Below are 18689 nucleotides of genomic sequence, written 5' to 3' on the forward strand. Positions count from 1 at the left end.
CACAATACAGTACATAAAAACATTTATTTCTTGGCAAGCACTATTTGAATTTGAGACCCAAACTGAATCCCGTGATTGCAGTATTGGTTTGCAGTAGTGAATGCACCTAAGCCCCTGGAGACAGTTAATTATACCTTTTACTCTGCAACAGTGGGTAGGTCCTCCTTCCAGTGCATGCTCCCAGACCATGAGGGACACCTAGAGTAGGGCAGGGAGGAGGAACGCCTGGAAGCCTGCTGCCACTGCTGTCTCCAGCTGACCCTGGGCTAGGGGAAGGCCCAAGACTCCTTGTGCTCCAACCTATCCAGTCCTTCCAGGCACTCCTGCTCTCTCTCCAGTCCCTGGCTGTCCGCTGCAGTCCAGAAGCAGGTGCTGGAAGGTAGGTATTGCCCACAGATGTTGCTCTCTGCAGCGCTGCTTGGCCCTTTGTGCAGATGCTTGCCACAGCTGGAGCTCTCAGGCCAGCCAAGGGAAAGGTGCAGGGTGGGAGGGGGGTAAGTAGCAGGGACCCGGCGCCCTGTGTGGCTCTGCCCACACCCCTGGCAGGAGTGGTCCTGGAGCTCCCCTGCCCCCCTTCCGTTGGGTCAACTGGGGACAGCAGCAGGTAGGTCTTTCCTTCCTGACCTGGGCTCCCTCAACAGTAGGGGACCAAGGGAGGAAATGGATCTGCTGGCAGGTGCCATCCCCTGTGGAAAGGGGGCAGGTATGATCCCCTTTCCATTGCACCCCCCCTCAGTCCACCACTAAGTGTGTTTGTTGAAAAAACAAGATGCAGTGCAAACTGAATAATGTAGCTCTCGTCCAATCTTGCCTAGTCTCTCTGCAGATAGTTGGTTGTTTGTCTGTTGTGCTGTATATAAAATATATACTGGGAAACATCGGATTCAGAACTGTGGCCTACTGTTTGTATAGCTAAGTGTCTAGGATGTTCTGAGGTAACGGTTAGGTAAAAATAACTAGACTTTTGTCCATTTATGATAAATGCTTTTATTCTGTTTTAAATAGCTCTTCTGTTACTATTCTATTCTATGCTAATGCTGTTCTAAGCTTAATTGGACACACAGTTAATTTTCAGTCAAAATCAGGGTTTTAAAGAGCTTTGAGAGTTACTGTTGTCATCTCAATAATGGTATAGGACTTTATGTAAGAGGAGTTGGCATTTATCAACCTGATAATGATATAATCTTGAGGCAAACTCTTCTGATTATTAATTTTTACTTATGTTTGAATGCACTTAGCACCTAAACAGTAATGTTAAATGTGGAATGTGATTGTAAATGTAGACTCTACATGTACTTAGAGTGTATGAATTAGATCTGTTTGCCTGTCATCCTTACCTGTGTTTATGGCACTTTAATTTGGTCATTTGTTAGTTGTCGATTTGGGGGTCTCTCTTCATACAGTAAAAATATTCAGGTAAGGAGATGTTGGGCCTGGAATAGTTGACTCCTAGATCTTTGTTTTCCAGTGCTAGCTTAACTAATGAATATTATGCTTGTAAATGTTTGTCCATGTAGGTCTATATGCTTTAAAATTATGCTGAAGCATATAAAACTGTGTGTAATCATTTATATGTAATCAAAGTATGTATGTGGTTTGTTTTGTTTTTTTTATTGTCTACTTCAGGGGGTGAGGTTTGACTTTATTGTTTGGCCTATGCCGATCAATCTGTTGTACAAAAACATAGAGTGAAATGGCCATGCTATGTAGCAGCATTTTCTATAATTAGTAGTACTAAATATGAGGTAGAGGTTTGTGTAAAACAGATGCTGCCAAATATAGTTTAGCCAAGCAGTAGTGTAACTTACACCAGCTTCATTTTAGTTCTTGGATAGCCATGAACAGTGTAAAACTAATTTTGGGCATGGGGCAAAAAATAAAAACTTGCTGAAAGTGCACCTGAGGGGATGGGGGAAGGAAGCACTGGGGGCGGGGGGCGGAGTAAAACCAGCTTAACATTAAGAAGAAAGATTAATGATAGTTCAGTGGATATCCCAAAAATTTGGGGGGCCTTGTCTCAATGATATTGTTCCCCCATCTGTACTCATCCAAAACTGTTTTAGAACAGGCCAAAATTGCATGTCAGAAATTCCTAGTTTAAATGTTAAGTTCTCTTTTAACTTCACTTTCTACATTATTACTTGCCACTAATAGTATATTATGATTTATATATGAATATAATAAAGTCTTTGTTCTATACATCTCACTAGTTTGAAATGGTGCTTTGGAAGGTACTACTTTTTTTCCAGCAGTTTGTTGCATCGTCTCATCTTCTATCTGTACTAGTGGGACTAGAACAGAATTTTTTTCAAGGATTGAAAAAGGAATACTTGTATTTAATTGACTATCTGTAAAATGCCCGTTTTCAAAAATACAGTCAATGCAGAATTCAGTTGAGCTTTCTTAAACTGTACAGCTGAAATAAATCCTTACTTATTAGATTTCTGTCCTGCCTAATCCAAAAGGCTTAAAATGAACAAACAGCCCACAGATAGGATTTCCCAAATAACACCCCGAAACCCAAGAACCTCCAATTTTATCTCCATCAACCAATTGCTTCCTTTCAGACCCCCACACAAGCAGACCCTCCCCCTAGTCCCAGCTATGTCTCCCAACTGCCATTTATCCAGGTACAAGAAACCTCTTACTGCCCCCACCATCCTGCCTTATCCCCAGGGGGAGTTTTTCTCCCTTGCCCCCCACACCTCTCCGAGCCTGCACCATTACAGTGCAACATAATTCACTGGCACTGAGTGAACAATTAGGTTATGTACAAGGAGTATTATGGTTGTATTGGTGTGGAGTTTGGCATGGGATTAACTTGTTCTCTTGATGTGGTTATACTGTTTTTGGTACCTGACACTGGTATCAGCCCTGTTGTCCTTCAGTTTCACCAAAACCCAGTCAATTCACTTAACATTTCACATCAGCTGTCACACTAGGATAGCGCTTCCCTCAGAAGTTTGGGGCAAATAGGCAATATTTTGGACAAGGGAGCAACAAATGTTTCCCGTTTATTCTTAATAGACATATTATAAACCTCTTGGCTTGCCATAGCTGCAGACCAGATTAGAATAGAAATTTCATCTTCATTTGTTCCTGTTTCATAACCATCAGAAGTCCTTCCGTGCGGTGAGTGGATGCATATAAGAACTGGAGACATTATAGGATGGGAGGGAATGTTAGAATATAACTCTTTCCATCCCCTAAGACATGTTTGCCTAAAAATAACTTGCTGTAATGGATTGTCTTTTGAAGTGTGTACAAGTGTTTCTCTTAAGGCATATTATAATTTGATACACACCAGTCTTAGGCACATTGCTAGGTACTTATGACCTTTTGGGCCTGGATACATGACACATTTATGTCAGTGTAATTTGCATGGATTTGTACACAAGTGTAAATTACACCAGGCCCCAGAGGGGACAGAGGAACAGATATCATGGGGTAGGTGCTCTCAGAAGGTACAATTACAGGACCTTGCCACTTGGTAGGGGTACGTACAGTAGCACAGGGGTGGGCAGTTATTTCAGCTGGAGGGCTTCTTAACAGGTCTTGGCGAGTTGTCAAGGGCCGCACACACAATCTTCCAGAAAATATCATTTTTAATAAATTATCAATTTAAAAATGAATCATACTGCTAAAAATTAGAAATCTATAATATATCTTAATTTTATTTCAAAAAATATTTTTGTCCTGCTTTGTTTATTTTTGAGTACTGTATATAGGGGCAATTGCCTAAGCTCAAAATAGTCTTACTCTTGCATATTGCAGCAGTGGGGTTGGGGTTGAGTGTGTGGAGGGCTGTCAGTGCACTAGGTTCTGGCAGGTGGTGGGCAGGGGCGAGGAGTGGGGGCAGGGGGCACATGCAGCAGAGCATGCCTGGGTGATGCACTGCAGGTGCAGCCTGGGTCTCCTCACCCCCAGTCCAGCCCATGCCTGTCCCACGGTGCTTCGCATGAGGCCGAACCCTGATCTGGGACAGCCTGTGGTGCATTCCCACGTGCATCCACCCAGTGTCTGCCAGACAGTACAGCCCTGGCCCTGGCTAGGACAGCCTTCCAGATACTGCTCTGACCTGCCCTGCTCCTTTCTTCTGCTCCTGCTTTGCTCCTGGTGGTGGCTGTGGGGATACGTGCTAGACAGCAGATGCCCAGCTAGGCGGGGGCAAAGCTGCAGCCAGGTGAATTGCCTCAGCATGTGGGCTCCAGCTTCAGCTCCCTGCTGCTGCCTTCCACCCACTCCATGCACCTGGCATGATGAACAGCCATCTGCAGGTGGGCTGAGTGTGTGGAAGGCAGCTGGGAGCTGGAGCTTTTTAACCACTGTCAACCACAAATCAAAGTTCCTCCTAGTCTTCATCATAAATGTCCTTCACTGCAATATGAGGTCATTTCTTCTAGTCCCATCCCCAACAGATACAGAGAAAAGTCTATCTCCATCCTTTTTATAACCATCTGTCAAGCAATACTGAAGACTGTTCTCAAAATCTTTCCTCTCCCTCCTCCCCTCCCGATCTTCTCTTTCCCAAACTAAATAACCTGAGTTCTTTCAGCCTTTCCTCGTAAGTCTCATCTCCCAGGTCCCTGATCATTTTTGTTGCTGTCCAAAATAAGGATGTGGACAAATTGGAAAGAGTCCAGTGGAGTGTGGGGTCCAGAACTAGATGCATTAGTCCAGGTGAGGCCTCTAGTGCCAAATAAAGGAGAAAGATCACTTTCCTTGATTTGCAAGTCGCACTTCTGTTGATACAAGCCAGTAGGCTGCTGGCATCTTTGGAGCAAGCCCACTGTTGGCTTGTATTGAGCTTTATAGTTTACTGCAGTGGTTGAGCCATTGATGACTACATGTTGAGTATGATAATCCAACCAGCCATGTATCCACCTTACAGTACTTTAATGTAGTTTCTTTTTCCTTAGCTTGCTTATGAGAATGTCATGGTAGACAGTGAGAGATGCCATGCTAAAATCTAAGGTGTATCATATCCACCACTCTCCAAACATCTTGCAGAGCCTGTCACCTTGTTATAGAAGGAAATCGGGCATGACTTGCTTTTCGTGAATCTGTGCTAGCTGTTCCTGATCACCTTGTTCTTCTCAGGGTGCTTCACTATAGATTTTGTGAGGACCCGCACCATCTTTCCAGGTATTGAGGTCTGGCTGACTTTTCTCTATAATTCCCTGGCTCCCCCTTCTTCCCTTTCTTAAAAATAGGTATTGTATTTTCCTTTTCTATACACCCGCGACATTGCCCAACTCCTCCAAGTTCTCAAAGAGGATAGCTAATAGCTCTGAAACTACGTTGGACACTTCCTTCAGTATCTCAAAGCATCTTGTGTATCTTAAATAAATCCTAACCTGTTCCTCCACTACTGTAGTTTGTTTGTGTCCTTTACTATCTTTGTTGCCAGCTGCACTCATCCTCTGGTGGTTGCCCCATTTGTGAAGGCTGAAGTAAAAAAGGCATTAAATACTTTAGCCATCTCTGCAGCATCTGTAACTAGATTGTCTTCTGCATTCAGTAAGGGACCTATACTTTCTTTGGTTTTCCTCTTATTTTTGATGTATTTGTAGAATCCCTTTTATTGCTTTTTACATTCCTTGCCAGTTGCATCTTAAATCATGGCCTTCCTAATTTTCTCCCTGCATGCCTGTATAACATGCTTGGGTAGTTTTACCCCTAACTTGTATTTCCTGCAGTAATATTATCCAATATTCAAATACGTTGCATTGATATACGCCTGTATGTAGTGTGTCCAGTCTTTGTTTACACCAGAATAAATGTCATGCGTAGTTCCTGTATAGATCATGCCTAGTCCAGGTACTAATAACAGTATAAGGATAGTGGCCAACTATGTATTTTAGTGGTATGTTCATTGTACTTTCCAACTGAAGACTCATTTCCCATGCAACATACCATTGATATTACAGTTTTTGAAATGTCTGGCATATTGTTGCCTGTACATTGATTTGTATCAGATTACCATTGAAACAGCACTTATTCATCTTGTTCTATCTTGTGTATAGATGGAAGCAGAAAGTGTTGTTCATATTAAGAACGGCTGTTGAGATGCAATTCCTGTTCATGCAAAAAATCTGAAGAGGCTGTGACTAAAGTAATCTTTCTAAACATTGTTCTTCATGGAAATCTCCATGATTTCCAGTATATGTGGAATGTATGCAAAATATGGAAGTTTCTTCGTATAGATGGGCTATACAAAATTATAACTGAAGCGATTAAATGCTTTTAGTTTAATGGGAGGACTTTTCTAATTTAAGAAATCTAGCAGTCCTTGTATACCGTAGTTGTGAAATTATTTTTATTATTATTTTGGTTCCAATTTTTTATATAATTTACTGACTCCTATGGGCAAACTTATTTTCCTTAGGTTTTTTTCCTTTTATATAGCAAGAAATATGGTTTCATTGTATTATTTAAAAGCTCTGAAATTTTCTGTATTGATAGGCCTAAGGATTGTCTTCGGTCTATTATGAAGAGAGTGAACCATAAAGATCCTCATGTTGCTATGCAGGCACTGACGGTAGGTGGCTTCTTCCTTTTTATTTTCCTTCATATAGGTATGTTGTAAAACACTTGACCTGGTTTTAATCTTTCTCTCCCCTTCCTCCCCTTTTCAGCTTCTAGGAGCATGCGTATCAAACTGTGGTAAAATCTTTCATTTAGAAGTGTGTTCAAGAGATTTTGCCAGTGAAGTAAGCAACGTATTGAATAAGGTAACTTAGAGTGTTGAGTGGTAGGATTTCAGGATAGAATTTAAAATAAATGGGAGATGAGCTGTGGAATATGTGCTTCTAGGGATTAGAAATTGCTTGTGTAGCCCATGTGGTGCGAAGGAGAGGGTGGGAATTGCTCTTCAGTGGCAGCATCAGGGAGGTATGAGGTAGGGGAAGCGTGGGCTCATTTGCCAGCAGTGATTGGGGTGGTGGGGATGTTAGTGTAGCAATGGCAGGGTATCCTGGGATTCTGTGCAACTTGCAGCCTATGCAGTATGTGTGTGTGTGGCCTGAGGCCCGTGACTGGTATACAGTGCTGTCCCTGGCCACTCTAAAGTTGGAGAGCTCTGATTTAAGGGAATCTTTAACTTTAATCTTTATTGTATACAGTGGAGCAGGATATTGGTTTCATGTAGGAAATGAAGAGAATTTTGCAAAAGTCAATTTGATTGCTTTATATTCTGCTAGAAATCTGCAGTTAAATTTTTTTAAATAAGTAACTTCTGACATTCTCTAGGGCCATCCAAAAGTTTGTGAGAAGCTGAAAGCCCTCATGGTGGAATGGACTGATGAATTCAAGAATGACCCACAGCTTAGTCTAATATCTGCTATGATAAAAAATCTTAAGGAACAAGGTGTTACTTTCCCAGCTATTGGTTCACAGGTATAATATACTAATGTTTCTGGGTTCTTAAAGTAGTATATGTGTAATACTCAGAACTTACATAATTTCTATTAACTGTCAGTGTTTTTATATAATAAAAGATTTTAATTTTTCTAAAATTTCTGTCTTAAAAATTGAATGGTCTTTTAAAAAAATACAATTCTGTGATTTTCATATTAGATTTTTAAATGATCCAGAAAATGAGTTTAATATATATTGTAAAACCTGTTACCACTTATCAACTTTTGTGTTGCTTGGCTAGGCTGCAGAACAAGCAAAGGCAAGTCCAGCTCTAGTAGCCAAAGATCCTGGTACAGTAGCTAATAAAAAAGAGGAGGAAGATTTAGCAAAGGGTGAGTAGCTTTTCTGACTACTTTATATATTACTAGATAAATGCCACTTCATTATACATATGAAACTTAGTCTCATCTCCTTTTTTTTTACCTCCTGTTCTTTGTGAACTGAATGTTTGTGGGCTGAAGTCTTCCTATTTTTACATATTTAAAAATTGTCTATTTTATAGTTTTTCAGTATATACATATAAACAAATCAGTTTCTTTCCAGAATCAAATCCAGAATTGCCATGGTTTAAGGTGCTACTATTTAAGGTGGTTTGTGGTGTCCTTTATCATAGTTTCTTTTCAGTAACCTTGTATCTCTCTGTCTGCTTACTATGACAGCAAGGAATATGATGGTATGTCATATGCCAGCTCTACACAATGAAAGGATCATTCTTATGCATTAACTTCCCCAAGCCAGTCATTGGCTTTTAATATGGAAACAGTGACAATGCTAGCAGAATGGCTTATGGATTTAAATCTGCAGCAGGCACTGGGGACAAATTACTAATACATCTAAGCAACCTGACAATGGTTACATGGAATCTACGTATTCAATAAACTAATACAATTTTTGAATTTGACTTTGGCAGGTGGCATTTTCAAGGAGTTTTCTGTTAGATAATTGAACTTAGATTTACTTAAATGCCCGGTAGCCATCCTAAAAACTTTGAGTAGGGTTTTAAAACTAACAGAGAGCTACCATGTGCTCCAGTAGCTCTGTCTTAGAAAATGCTGTTTGAAATGTTAAACTGTTAAAATATTGAAACTTGTATGTATCCAAAGAAAAATACTGATTTGAACATGTTGCATTTATGAACGTCAGATTTGATCTTGTGGACAAACTTGCACTGACTTCATTGGATCAGGCCTTTTATGTTTAAATATTAGTTACTGATTTTGATCCTGACTTCTTGAGCACCAGGATGAAGCTCCTATGTCTTCATTGTGAGTAGCATTATGTTCATTAGCTTTCACATGAGTTAGGTTTTTGTTCAATATGGTTATTTCTAAATGAAAGACAGAACTTCTATCTTATGTAACACATTCAGAGTTGTGCTTTTATTTATTCTAAGTAAAAATTTTTAATCATTACCTCTGTAGCTGTGAGTTTTAATAAAAGTAACTTATCTTTTGTAGCCATTGAATTATCACTAAAAGAACAAAGGCAACAACAAACAACACTTTCCAATTTGTATCCGAGTACTTCAGGTCTCCTAACAAATCACAAACATGAGGGTCGGAAAGTTCGTGCTATCTATGACTTTGAGGCTGCTGAAGATAATGAATTAACATTTAAAGCTGGAGAACTTATAACTATACTTGATGACAGGTAACTTGCGTGGGCACGCCTGATTGTTGAATACTAGGAGCAAATTCTTCAGACAAATGATGAATTTAAATATTAGGATCCTTATTAAATCCTCAGATTCTGCAGTTGATTGTTGTCATATTTCAGCTGGAATTACACTGTGGTGATAGAAACACCAATTAAGGGTTGCAGGAGCCTATTGAGAGAAAGTAAATTTGTTAAACATTGACTTTTTGTTCTGAAGTTTTCTTTCTCTTGTTCTTGACACTTGTCTCTGCTTAACAGCTTAACGCTGCGCTAACATTAATTGCTTGATAGAGATATTGGTAAAACCTTCCTAATGTAGAGGCAATTGCTTGCAAAAATGCTTTTGAAAACAGAATTTTGCTCACTATTTCTTTTTCAACACCAGCATTTTTTGTGCAGGTATAACTGTTTCAACACTTGTCCTTTTTCCAAAACAAATGTGTGTTTTTGGATGTTTTAAAAGTATATGTTCCAGCAAAACTTGCCAAAGTAGAATGTCTACAGAATTCCTAAAAATGCAATACAAGTACTATTGAAATACATTGGCAGTTAAAATACACACTTAACTTACTACTATTTAAGGTGGTATTAAGACAGTAGATTGCTTTCTTGACAATGACTGGCTGTTGATTTTCTTTAAAAAAAAGTATTCTGTAAGCACTTGTACATATTTTAATATGATAGCTTAAAATGACAGTTGACAAATTGGCTTTGTATTCTCCCTGGCTAAGTACAGACATTTGGGGAGGCTAAATCAAGTTCAGAATGGCTACCTGATTTAAACTTTGCTTGAACTTACACTTATGCTTATAGACCTGGTCTCAGGGACCAGCAATCAGTCTAAACCTGTAACTGTACAAAAGTTCCATGCACACAAACCAGTTTAAAACTTGCAGAACTCAGTGCAAGACAAACCTGGATCTATGTAGTGTCAAACTTATTCTGTTTAGGTCAAACCAGCGCATGGAACTTCTGTACGTTTTCCCTGCACAGCCCTAGTGGTGGGGAAAACCCAGCCACTGGCCTCAGTTCTGGGGCTGCTCTCTTCAAACCACCCCCCACCCCCCCCAGTGGCCAGCCACCCCTCTTAACTCCCATCCCACAAGCCACTCAGAGTGCAGTGTTCACTGCTATCAGAGCTAAGCAAGTAAGTCCTGTTGCGGGGGAGGGATAGGGGGTATAGGTTTGCTGCGGGGGTCAGTGTGCTAAAAGTAGCTTCTGATTTTCCCCCCGCCCCCCCCCCAGCCCTGCCAGGCACTCCTTGACCCTAGGAAAAACCTTGAGGGTTGTGCTTGCCTCCCCGATCATCTCCCCTCACCCTTCATGGTTTGTGCCTCCTCCATCCCCTGGCAGACCGCTGATCCTCTCCAGTCTGCTGGACCCAACCCTCCTGCTAGCCCCTTCATCCTAACTTGCCTGATACTGGGCAGCCATTTTGAGCTGATTTTAACCACCTGCTAATCCCCCCCAATGTCTGTATTTAGCCCCTGTGTCCCAAAACATCAGGTCCTCCAAGCCAGTCATTATTTCCAGGAAAACAGCTGAAACTTTTTTGGCGTTGCTTATGTAGTCAATTGTAATAAAGAGATCAATATCAAATTAAAATAGCTGTCTGTCTCTTCCCTCAGGTGACTGTGCTGGGATCTTTCTGTAAGGATGTATATGGAGAGCAAAAAATCTGTAGTAGTAGCAAACTGGGAACTCCCTTTATTAACAATTTGACTTTATCTGATGTCCAGAAAATTTTTTATTTTCTTAAAACATTTCAGATCAACTATATAAGCATAGTCTTTCCATAAAATAGAAATAGTGGGACATTCAGCCTCTGAGGAGCAAACTGCAAGTAGCCAAGAGTCTTCAACTTCTGTTGTCATTGGCCTACCCTCTGACCCTCCTCATACAGGTGCTCAAAATAAGCAGAGAGCCAAACAAGTAGAAATAGTCATATTAGGTTAGATCAGTTGCAGTTTCAGTCCAGTATCTTGGCTCAGACAGTATCTGAAACATGCAAGAAATCCTGCGAGAGTCAGTTTATAGAATAACCTTACTTACTATGGAAGTATCTTTCTAACCTTTGTCATTAAGAGGTTTCCTTCTACCTTTAGAAGGGATAGAAATTCTTATATATTTCAACGTGTAAAATAATTCTTGCCTAAAATATTTGTTCTCATTATTCCAGTCCTTTTTGCAATCTTGCAAGTTCTTACCTTCAGGTTTCAAACAGAATATTTTGGAAAAAAGAGGTCTTCAGAATAATAATTTAAAAGAAACTTTTGGAAGTACCTGAACATGTACATTAGAGCTGAATTAAGATTTAGAATGTCGGATACTTTTATTTAAGCATGTCTCATATTTTTGCCTGCATTAAATGGTATTATAATATTATTGTTCATGGAAGACTTTTTTTTAATCTCCAGTGATCCAAATTGGTGGAAAGGTGAAACACATCAAGGGATAGGTTTATTTCCGTCTAATTTTGTAACAGCTGACCTTACTGCTGAACCAGAAGTGGGTGAGTAGCACTACAGTTATGCCAAAGAATATGCAACATAATGCTTCCAGTTTTGGTCATTTTGCCTGTATATACAGGCTAAGTACAGACAGTCAGAAAGCCAGAGACTGAACTGATTCAATCTTTGCAGGTTAGTCTAAGCAACATAGGTTGAACAGATAAGCAAGTGAACAGGCATTCATTTTTTTTTATTCCAAAAATGCAGCCATGTGCCTGCAGTGGCTCAGGCCAGAAGCCAGTGGACACTAGAGCATGTCTCCCTGTTCTGCTGGAGCAAACTGCATGAGTCAAGGCTAGCCTGTGAGGTTGAGGGTGGTGGGGGGCGGTTTTCAGGGGAGGTTAACTTGAATCTGGAGGTGATCTGGGACAGGAGTTCAATAAATCAACTTAACCTAAATCAGTTAAGTCTGATAAACCATCAAGGTTTATCTTAAACTGGTTTTGGCCATTTTGAAAGCAGTTTGCGTGCACTTAACTTCTGTCTAGATAGATAGGTAAGAAAAGGACAGAAGTAATACAAAGTAATTAATATTTACTACAAGTAATGTGATCCTTGCTAGAAAAGTGTGTATGTATATACACGTCATATATGATAAAAGGTAAATAAAAAAAAAATACAGAGAACCTCTGGTGGTTCAGTGTTATAAGCTGCCGACAGGTTAAAGCACCAGTGACCATTCCTTTCTTTTGAAATCATCTTTGTGCTGCATGATGTTTAATTACTCGACCAGTGCATCATTTCCCTGGGTGGAAGCCAGCTTGCTGAGGAATTGGGTATTCTTTTGACAACCATCATAAACTGTGGTTTTATGGTACGGCGTTACAATAAGGCATTTATGATAAGGAGTTTGAAAAGATAACCATTGTATGGTTATAGGTCTGAAGTTCTTTGGATCTGAGGTATCTTTCCCTGTTTTTAGGAGTGCTGCAATATGTGCTTTCCACCATATGTTGGGTACTTTGTATGTTGTTGCAAGTGTATTGTACAACTGGAGTAGCCAGGCCCTTGTTAATTAAAAATGTTCTATTTGTTCTAACCTGATGTCAACCCCCCCCCCCACCAAACTGCAAATTAATAACACAGCAATCGTCTGCATGTGTGGCGCGTGCTTTCTGTGGCTCCAGAGGTGGGTCTGCTGTGCCACATACTGCACATGTACACCTGTCAACCTGCCCCAACTCATGGGAGACTTGCCCAGGACTACTCCAAGTAGAGGAAAAGTCTGCTACAAGGTTCTTAGTCTTTGAAACCTCACGACAGCAGGAGACAGAAAAACAGGAGCGGCAGAAATAGCATATTGCTGACTGAATCAAGAACCCAGAGTCACCCACCCTGCATGGAAATGTGCCCAAGCTGCAACAGAATCTGTTGATCCTTCAGAGTCTTAGTCAGCCATCTTCAGACCCACAGATAGGAGAATCATGGAAGACAGTTATCCTTGACTATGAGGGATTGCCAATGATAATGCCCCTTTCCTGTTGAACCTTCCTTCAAAACTCCCTATCTTCCTGGAAGATGCTACTTGATATATATTCCAGGTTCAATTTGCAAGGGCCCTGAAACTTCCTGCCCATTATATTTGACAGCCCAGCTGAGTTCCAGCCCAAATATGTAAAAAGTGAGAAGTTTGACTATGGAAGATATTACAACCTTAATAGGTATTCTGATCAGCTACCTCTTTCATTCTAGTTTGTGTATGTTAAAATATAGCTGCTTATATTGAGGTAGTTATTGACAGATTTTTCCTTGCATGTCTAAGTATATTTTCTGGTTTTGATCAAAAGGAAGTTCTAGCTCCTGAAAATACTCTTGGGTAAATTTCTGAAAAGCACCTATGTCCTAGTTTCCAAAGGGATTGTCCGTTTTTCTTAAGATGTTGGTAATCATTTCAGAAAAGATGCTGCTGTTTTCTTCTGTGCAAAAACAGTGTTAACATTTGTTCACCTTTTTTTATTCTTTTCCCCTCAATCTTAACTTATTACAGACTGTTATTAAAACATGTTTCAACTTGAAATAATGTGTTTAGAGGTGCACTTATATATCAGTCTGATATCGGATTGGCACTGATATAAAGAAAATTGACTGTGTGGGAAATTGGCTTGATGTGGCTGATAATTTGGCTGATAAATGGCCCATGAATGCGCGCAGCTGCAGCGCAGTACGCAGGCAATGAGGAGCATAGCCTGGCAGCTTGGAGAGCTGTGTGCAGCTGGTAAATCTGTTGTGGTGGGTGGAGGGAAGAGGTGTGGGGGGGAGGGACGGAACAATGACCCCATGGTGAGAGAGGGAGTGGGGCTGGGGCAGGCGCTGCCCAGGTGGGGGAGGGCACAGGATAGAGCCATGGCTCATCTGGGGGGTGCGGCTCTGGCCACTGCATGCACCCTGGGAGGGTATGGAGGCGGGGGGCATGTGCCTTCAGATCTGGGCGGGGTGGGCTGCCACTGCAGACTGGGATCAGGACTATGCCAGGCACTTCCTGGTGGGGGGGGGGGGAGGGGGAGGAGGCTTTGGGCTGAGACAGCAGTCAGGGCAGGCATTGGCAGTGCTGGGAGGGGGGGCTGTAGTGGGTCTATGGCAAACTTTGGGATGACTACACACCCCCTGTAGTCCCCTCCTAGTGCTGGCACCGCCTGCCCCAAGTGCAGCCCAGGCCCCACACCCATTCTACCCTGCGCAGATCCTGGGGCACATGACCCCCTGCCCTCCCAGGGTGCACACAGTAACTGGAGCCACACCTCACTCCTCTCTCACCACAGGGGCCTTGATTTTCCCCCCCCAACAGCGCTTCCCTTCCTCCATGTCTTCGACAACAGCAGTCTTACCAGCTGGACACAGCTCTTCAGGCTGCTGGGTATATCAGAAATCGGATTGGTATTGGCCAATGTGGCTCTTTAAAAATCAGCTATCAATATCAACCCCTAAAATCTCTCTTGGTGCACCCCTAAATATGTTAAATGGACAGAATATTTTCATATAACATTACTTATGTGCAATTGATGTTTTCTTTTGTAAACATCTCTGTGCTTTGCAGTGAAAGCTGAGAAGAAAACAGTACAATTTAGTGATGAAGTTCAAGTAGAGACAATAGAACCTGAACCTGAACCAGTTTATATTGATGAAGTAAGTATCATAAAAAATACTGATTTTAGCATTTAATATGTTTAAACCAATTAAGTGAAACCTTTTCAGCCTGAGGGCCAAAGTCATTTCAAAATAATATCAAACAACTAGATTTCAGAGGGAAACAGCTGAGTACTTGTACTCTCAGGTACATATACTTGCGCTTGCTCTGATTAGATTGAGGACCATTTCTCCAGTCTATCCAGGTCATTCTGAGTCCTAGCTCTACCCTCCAGTATGTCTGCAACAGCACCCAACTTGGTGTCATTCTCAAATTGCTCTGTGCGCGCTCAATCCCTTCCATATTACTAATGAAGACGTTAAACGATACTGGATGAAGGACCTCTGGGGAACCCCACTTGATACCTCCTCCCAACAAGACATGGAGCAATGTCTTGCTTAGATTTCTCATAAGTTTTTATGAAACTGAATAAGAGAAGGTTCAACACTGCTTCCTCACAAAATACCAACTAAGCATGAAGTGATGACTTCGTTTCTCAGATTCTCCTTTATTTCCCCTATGTCACTTACAGATGCCCGTCTTGGTTGTCTTTTGCAATCACTCCCTGTCTTGTTCTCTGGAAAACGCCTCTCTTTCCTTCCCTTGAATCTTTCTGCCTTTATTTCCATTCTAAGTTACCTCTAGGATTCAGACCCTATTTCAGCCTACCTGTGTTCTGCAACATGCCCAGATCTTTCCTATGTCTCTCCTCCCTTTATGTTGCTCAGAAATATCTTTGCTCTTCAAAATCTCCTATTCAGTCTTTCTCCTGAAACAACCCCTTCTCCACTGGGGTCCTACCACCTGCTAAGATCAAATGAAGTGGGGCATCTTAAAATCAGTTGCCATTTCTCCCCTAACTTAATAAGTGACATCTGTCTGTACTGTCATCCTTAGTACTTTCTCTCCAGTGAACCCCCTGTGCGCCGAGGTTTAACGCAGTGGAAAATCTCGGCTGATGCAGACTAACACAGTGAAAATGGATATGGCCAGCCTTCATCATGATAAGCATGTGCCTTTTACCCATGAGGAGAAAAGCCTTAAAGGGACAGTAGCCCCAAGTTATTTTTAACTCTTTTGTTTTCCCCTTCCCTATGTTTGGGGGGGCAGGGGAGCTGTGATGGGGGGAAAATACATTCAAGTTAAAAATTTCCCTTTTGATTCTGACATAGTGAAGAGTGTCACTGATCTAAACTCTTATTCTAACTTTTGATATTCATCTAAAATGCTATGCAACTTATGATGATTTTTTTAAGACATTTGTGCTCAGCTGCCTCCTTTTCTGGGTACCTGTATAAAAGATTGCATCCAAAATCAGTTAATCACAGAAAATTATATGCAAGCACTTGGAGTTCAACCATTAACCCCCTTCTCTCCCCCCGCCCCTCCAAAACAAGGGTGCTTTACAAGAAGCAGCAGCACAGTAGTTCACCTTGGCTCCACAGCATCTTTGTAGATCCAGGTGCTTCAGCAGGGCCCCTTTGAACTCTTTTTATCTGAAGATGATTCAATCAGCTATTAGATAAAAGCACCAAAAAAGTTCCACTAAAGTGCCCGATCTATACAAATGTTGGGGAGCCAGGTCCAAATAATGCGCTGCCTCTTTGGGCACTGGGCACAGCACAGGAGTATGTTGAAGTAAAGTGCCATTTTTTTTAACATCTGTAAGCAGCTTATGTGCATTCTTCAGACACTTTCAAATTTATTCCACTAGGTGGTAGCATTGCATATGTAACTGAGGTAGAATGAACCAGAAACTACTCTCTCTGAACAAAATTCTAAGGAATGTTTTTTCATTGGAAGACCTGTAAGCCACACTTCACTTTTTATGAATACCAAGTTGATTATTTTGTTGCCTTTCTTTTTCTCTTTTCATTTTGTTTTCTTTCTTTCAACAATACACATACTGAAATTCTGTAAGGCAAGTGATAATCTTTTGAAGCAAGCATAAACTCCAAATATTTGTAGGAAAACAAAGTTTTCCTGCTCTTCTGCTTGTTACAGATTTTTTAATTGGATCATGTATGTGGTACATACTGCTTCAATAATAACCATTATTAGTGATTGACATTTTTATATAAAGGCACATTTTGGACATAGGTGTCAATGGGGGAATGAGAATAAGGAATATTGCATTATATTAATCTTTATAAATCTGGTATAAGGGAAGGTAACTCTTTTTCTCTAGCTAATGCCCTTGCTTTCATGGTAGGATAAAATGGACCAACTTTTACGGATGTTACAAAGTGCAGATCCAACTGATGATCAGCCAGACCTCCCAGAGCTACTTCATCTTGAAGGCAAGAAAAAAATTGCGTTCTTTTTCTAGTGTGTAGTTGCATGGATTTGCTATTTTAGTGAACACATGCTTCATCTGGGATTGAAATCTTTTTACTGATAGCATCTGGAATTATACTTATATTAAAATGCCCTTCTTCCCCCTCATCTAAGAGATCAGATTATTAAGAATGTGTCCCTTATCCTTCCCTTGAGGGGAGTCGTGTTCTTACTCCTTATAGTCCAGAGACTGATCTCCCACCCATCTACATTCCACTGTTGGGCAGCATGGTAAATGTCATAAAGGGGTTTTTAGAGATGAACTGTAGTATGAGGAGGGCTAAGATGCAGAATATCTCAGGGTGTTCTAGAGGTGAGAGTTGTGGTGGGCATGGAGACCTGGAATACCACTTGATGTTTATCCATCTGATATGCCCTGGTGTATACAGCCATATTTTAGAATTTTTACTTCATATACTGATTCTGAGGTTAGATCATACTTCTTGCCCCCCCATCCAAAGAGCTATTATAGATATTCCAGCCAGGTTAACCAGTGTCTCACATTATAGCTGCAAAAGGGAAGAACAGCTGGACCTTTGGTATAGTTACTAGGGCTGTGTGAAATTTTGCTGGCTGTTTTGTTTCAATACTGTTTCAACTTATTTTGATCTTGCTGGGATCCTATGACCCCAGCTGACTTCCTGCCCTTTGGGCAGGGGGCTGGACTCGATCTCCTGAGGTCCCTTCCAGCCCTGATGTCTATGAAATCTATGAAACAGTGAAATCGAAACAAAGGGCTTTGAAACAACCCTGAAACAAAATGAGGGCAGTCGAAACATTTCAAGTTTTGAAGCTGAAGCTGGGCTTGCCTGCGGGGAAATAGAAAGTAAGGAGAGGGAAGAGTGGGGAAGGAATTAACACACATGCTGGAGAAGGAGCTCCTGCAGGAGAGGAAAGAAGGACTCTGTTACAGTTTGGCTACCTGAGATGCTGCTGGTGCTACTGTGCTGCTTCTCACTAAGTTATTATTTTACCTGTTGTCATTTAAAGTGGTGAACTGGATTGAGACTGTAGGGGAGGAGGAGACCTCATTGGGGCACACTACTGTGTCATGTAGAGGCCCCAGTGCCAGTGAGGGTGCATCTTAACACACACGCACAAAGTCACACATGTCACAAGTTTTGCTTGTCAGGAGCTTGAGGTGCAGTTTCCCAGAAACACTTGTACCTATCCCCTTGAAAGCTGGCAGACTTCATGGCCTCAGCAGGGCTTACTGTGCCAGCTGTTTTCACCCCTTTGCACCTTCACACTTGCAAGCAACAAGAGTTTTGCTTTCAAGACTTTGAGGTGCAGTTTCCCAGAAAGCTCTACACCTATCTCTTTGAAACTTGGCGGGCTTCATGCCCTCAGAAGGGGCTACTGTCCCTGCTCTTTTCATCCATATCTGCCAAAAAATGACCAAACTATAGGCAGTTTTGTGTTTCCCCATTATAGCTTATGGTCGAAACAGTTTTGATGAAACTGAACTGAACAGTGCTTTCGAAATGAAACACTGTTCCATCAAAACAGCGAAATGGAAGTCGAAACAAAACAGTGCTGTTTCACACAGCCCCAAGTCAGTTACCTAATCTTTCCCAGAGGAAGCAAGGAACTTCTATATATGCTTCAGTAAAGATCTCATTCCTATGGCAGAAACCTTAGAT

The 18689-nt window shown here is 41.3% G+C and overlaps 1 protein-coding gene across 2 annotated transcripts in view; it reads left to right on the forward strand.

Moving 5' to 3' along the window:
- The window catches only part of STAM (signal transducing adaptor molecule), a 56928-nt gene that overhangs the window by 25547 nt on the left and 12692 nt on the right, over positions 1-18689 (forward strand). The window contains exons 3-10 of one of the 2 annotated variants that reach the window (XM_090047234.1): positions 6466-6541; positions 6639-6734; positions 7252-7398; positions 7661-7751; positions 8949-9069; positions 11493-11587; positions 14620-14708; positions 16922-17009. In XM_090047234.1, coding sequence (XP_089903360.1) covers positions 6466-6541; positions 6639-6734; positions 7252-7398; positions 7661-7751; positions 8949-9069; positions 11493-11587; positions 14620-14708; positions 16922-17009 — 803 coding nt within the window. Of the gene's footprint in view, positions 1-6465; positions 6542-6638; positions 6735-7251; positions 7399-7660; positions 7752-8876; positions 9070-11492; positions 11588-14619; positions 14709-16921; positions 17010-18689 lie in introns of both variants that reach the window. The other variant, XM_090047232.1, reaches the window with a different exon arrangement.

Source organism: Crocodylus siamensis, chromosome 5, assembly GCF_052110815.1.
Source record: "Crocodylus siamensis isolate JL-2025a chromosome 5, ASM5211081v1, whole genome shotgun sequence".
In the NCBI taxonomy this organism is placed as follows: domain Eukaryota; kingdom Metazoa; phylum Chordata; order Crocodylia; family Crocodylidae; genus Crocodylus; species Crocodylus siamensis.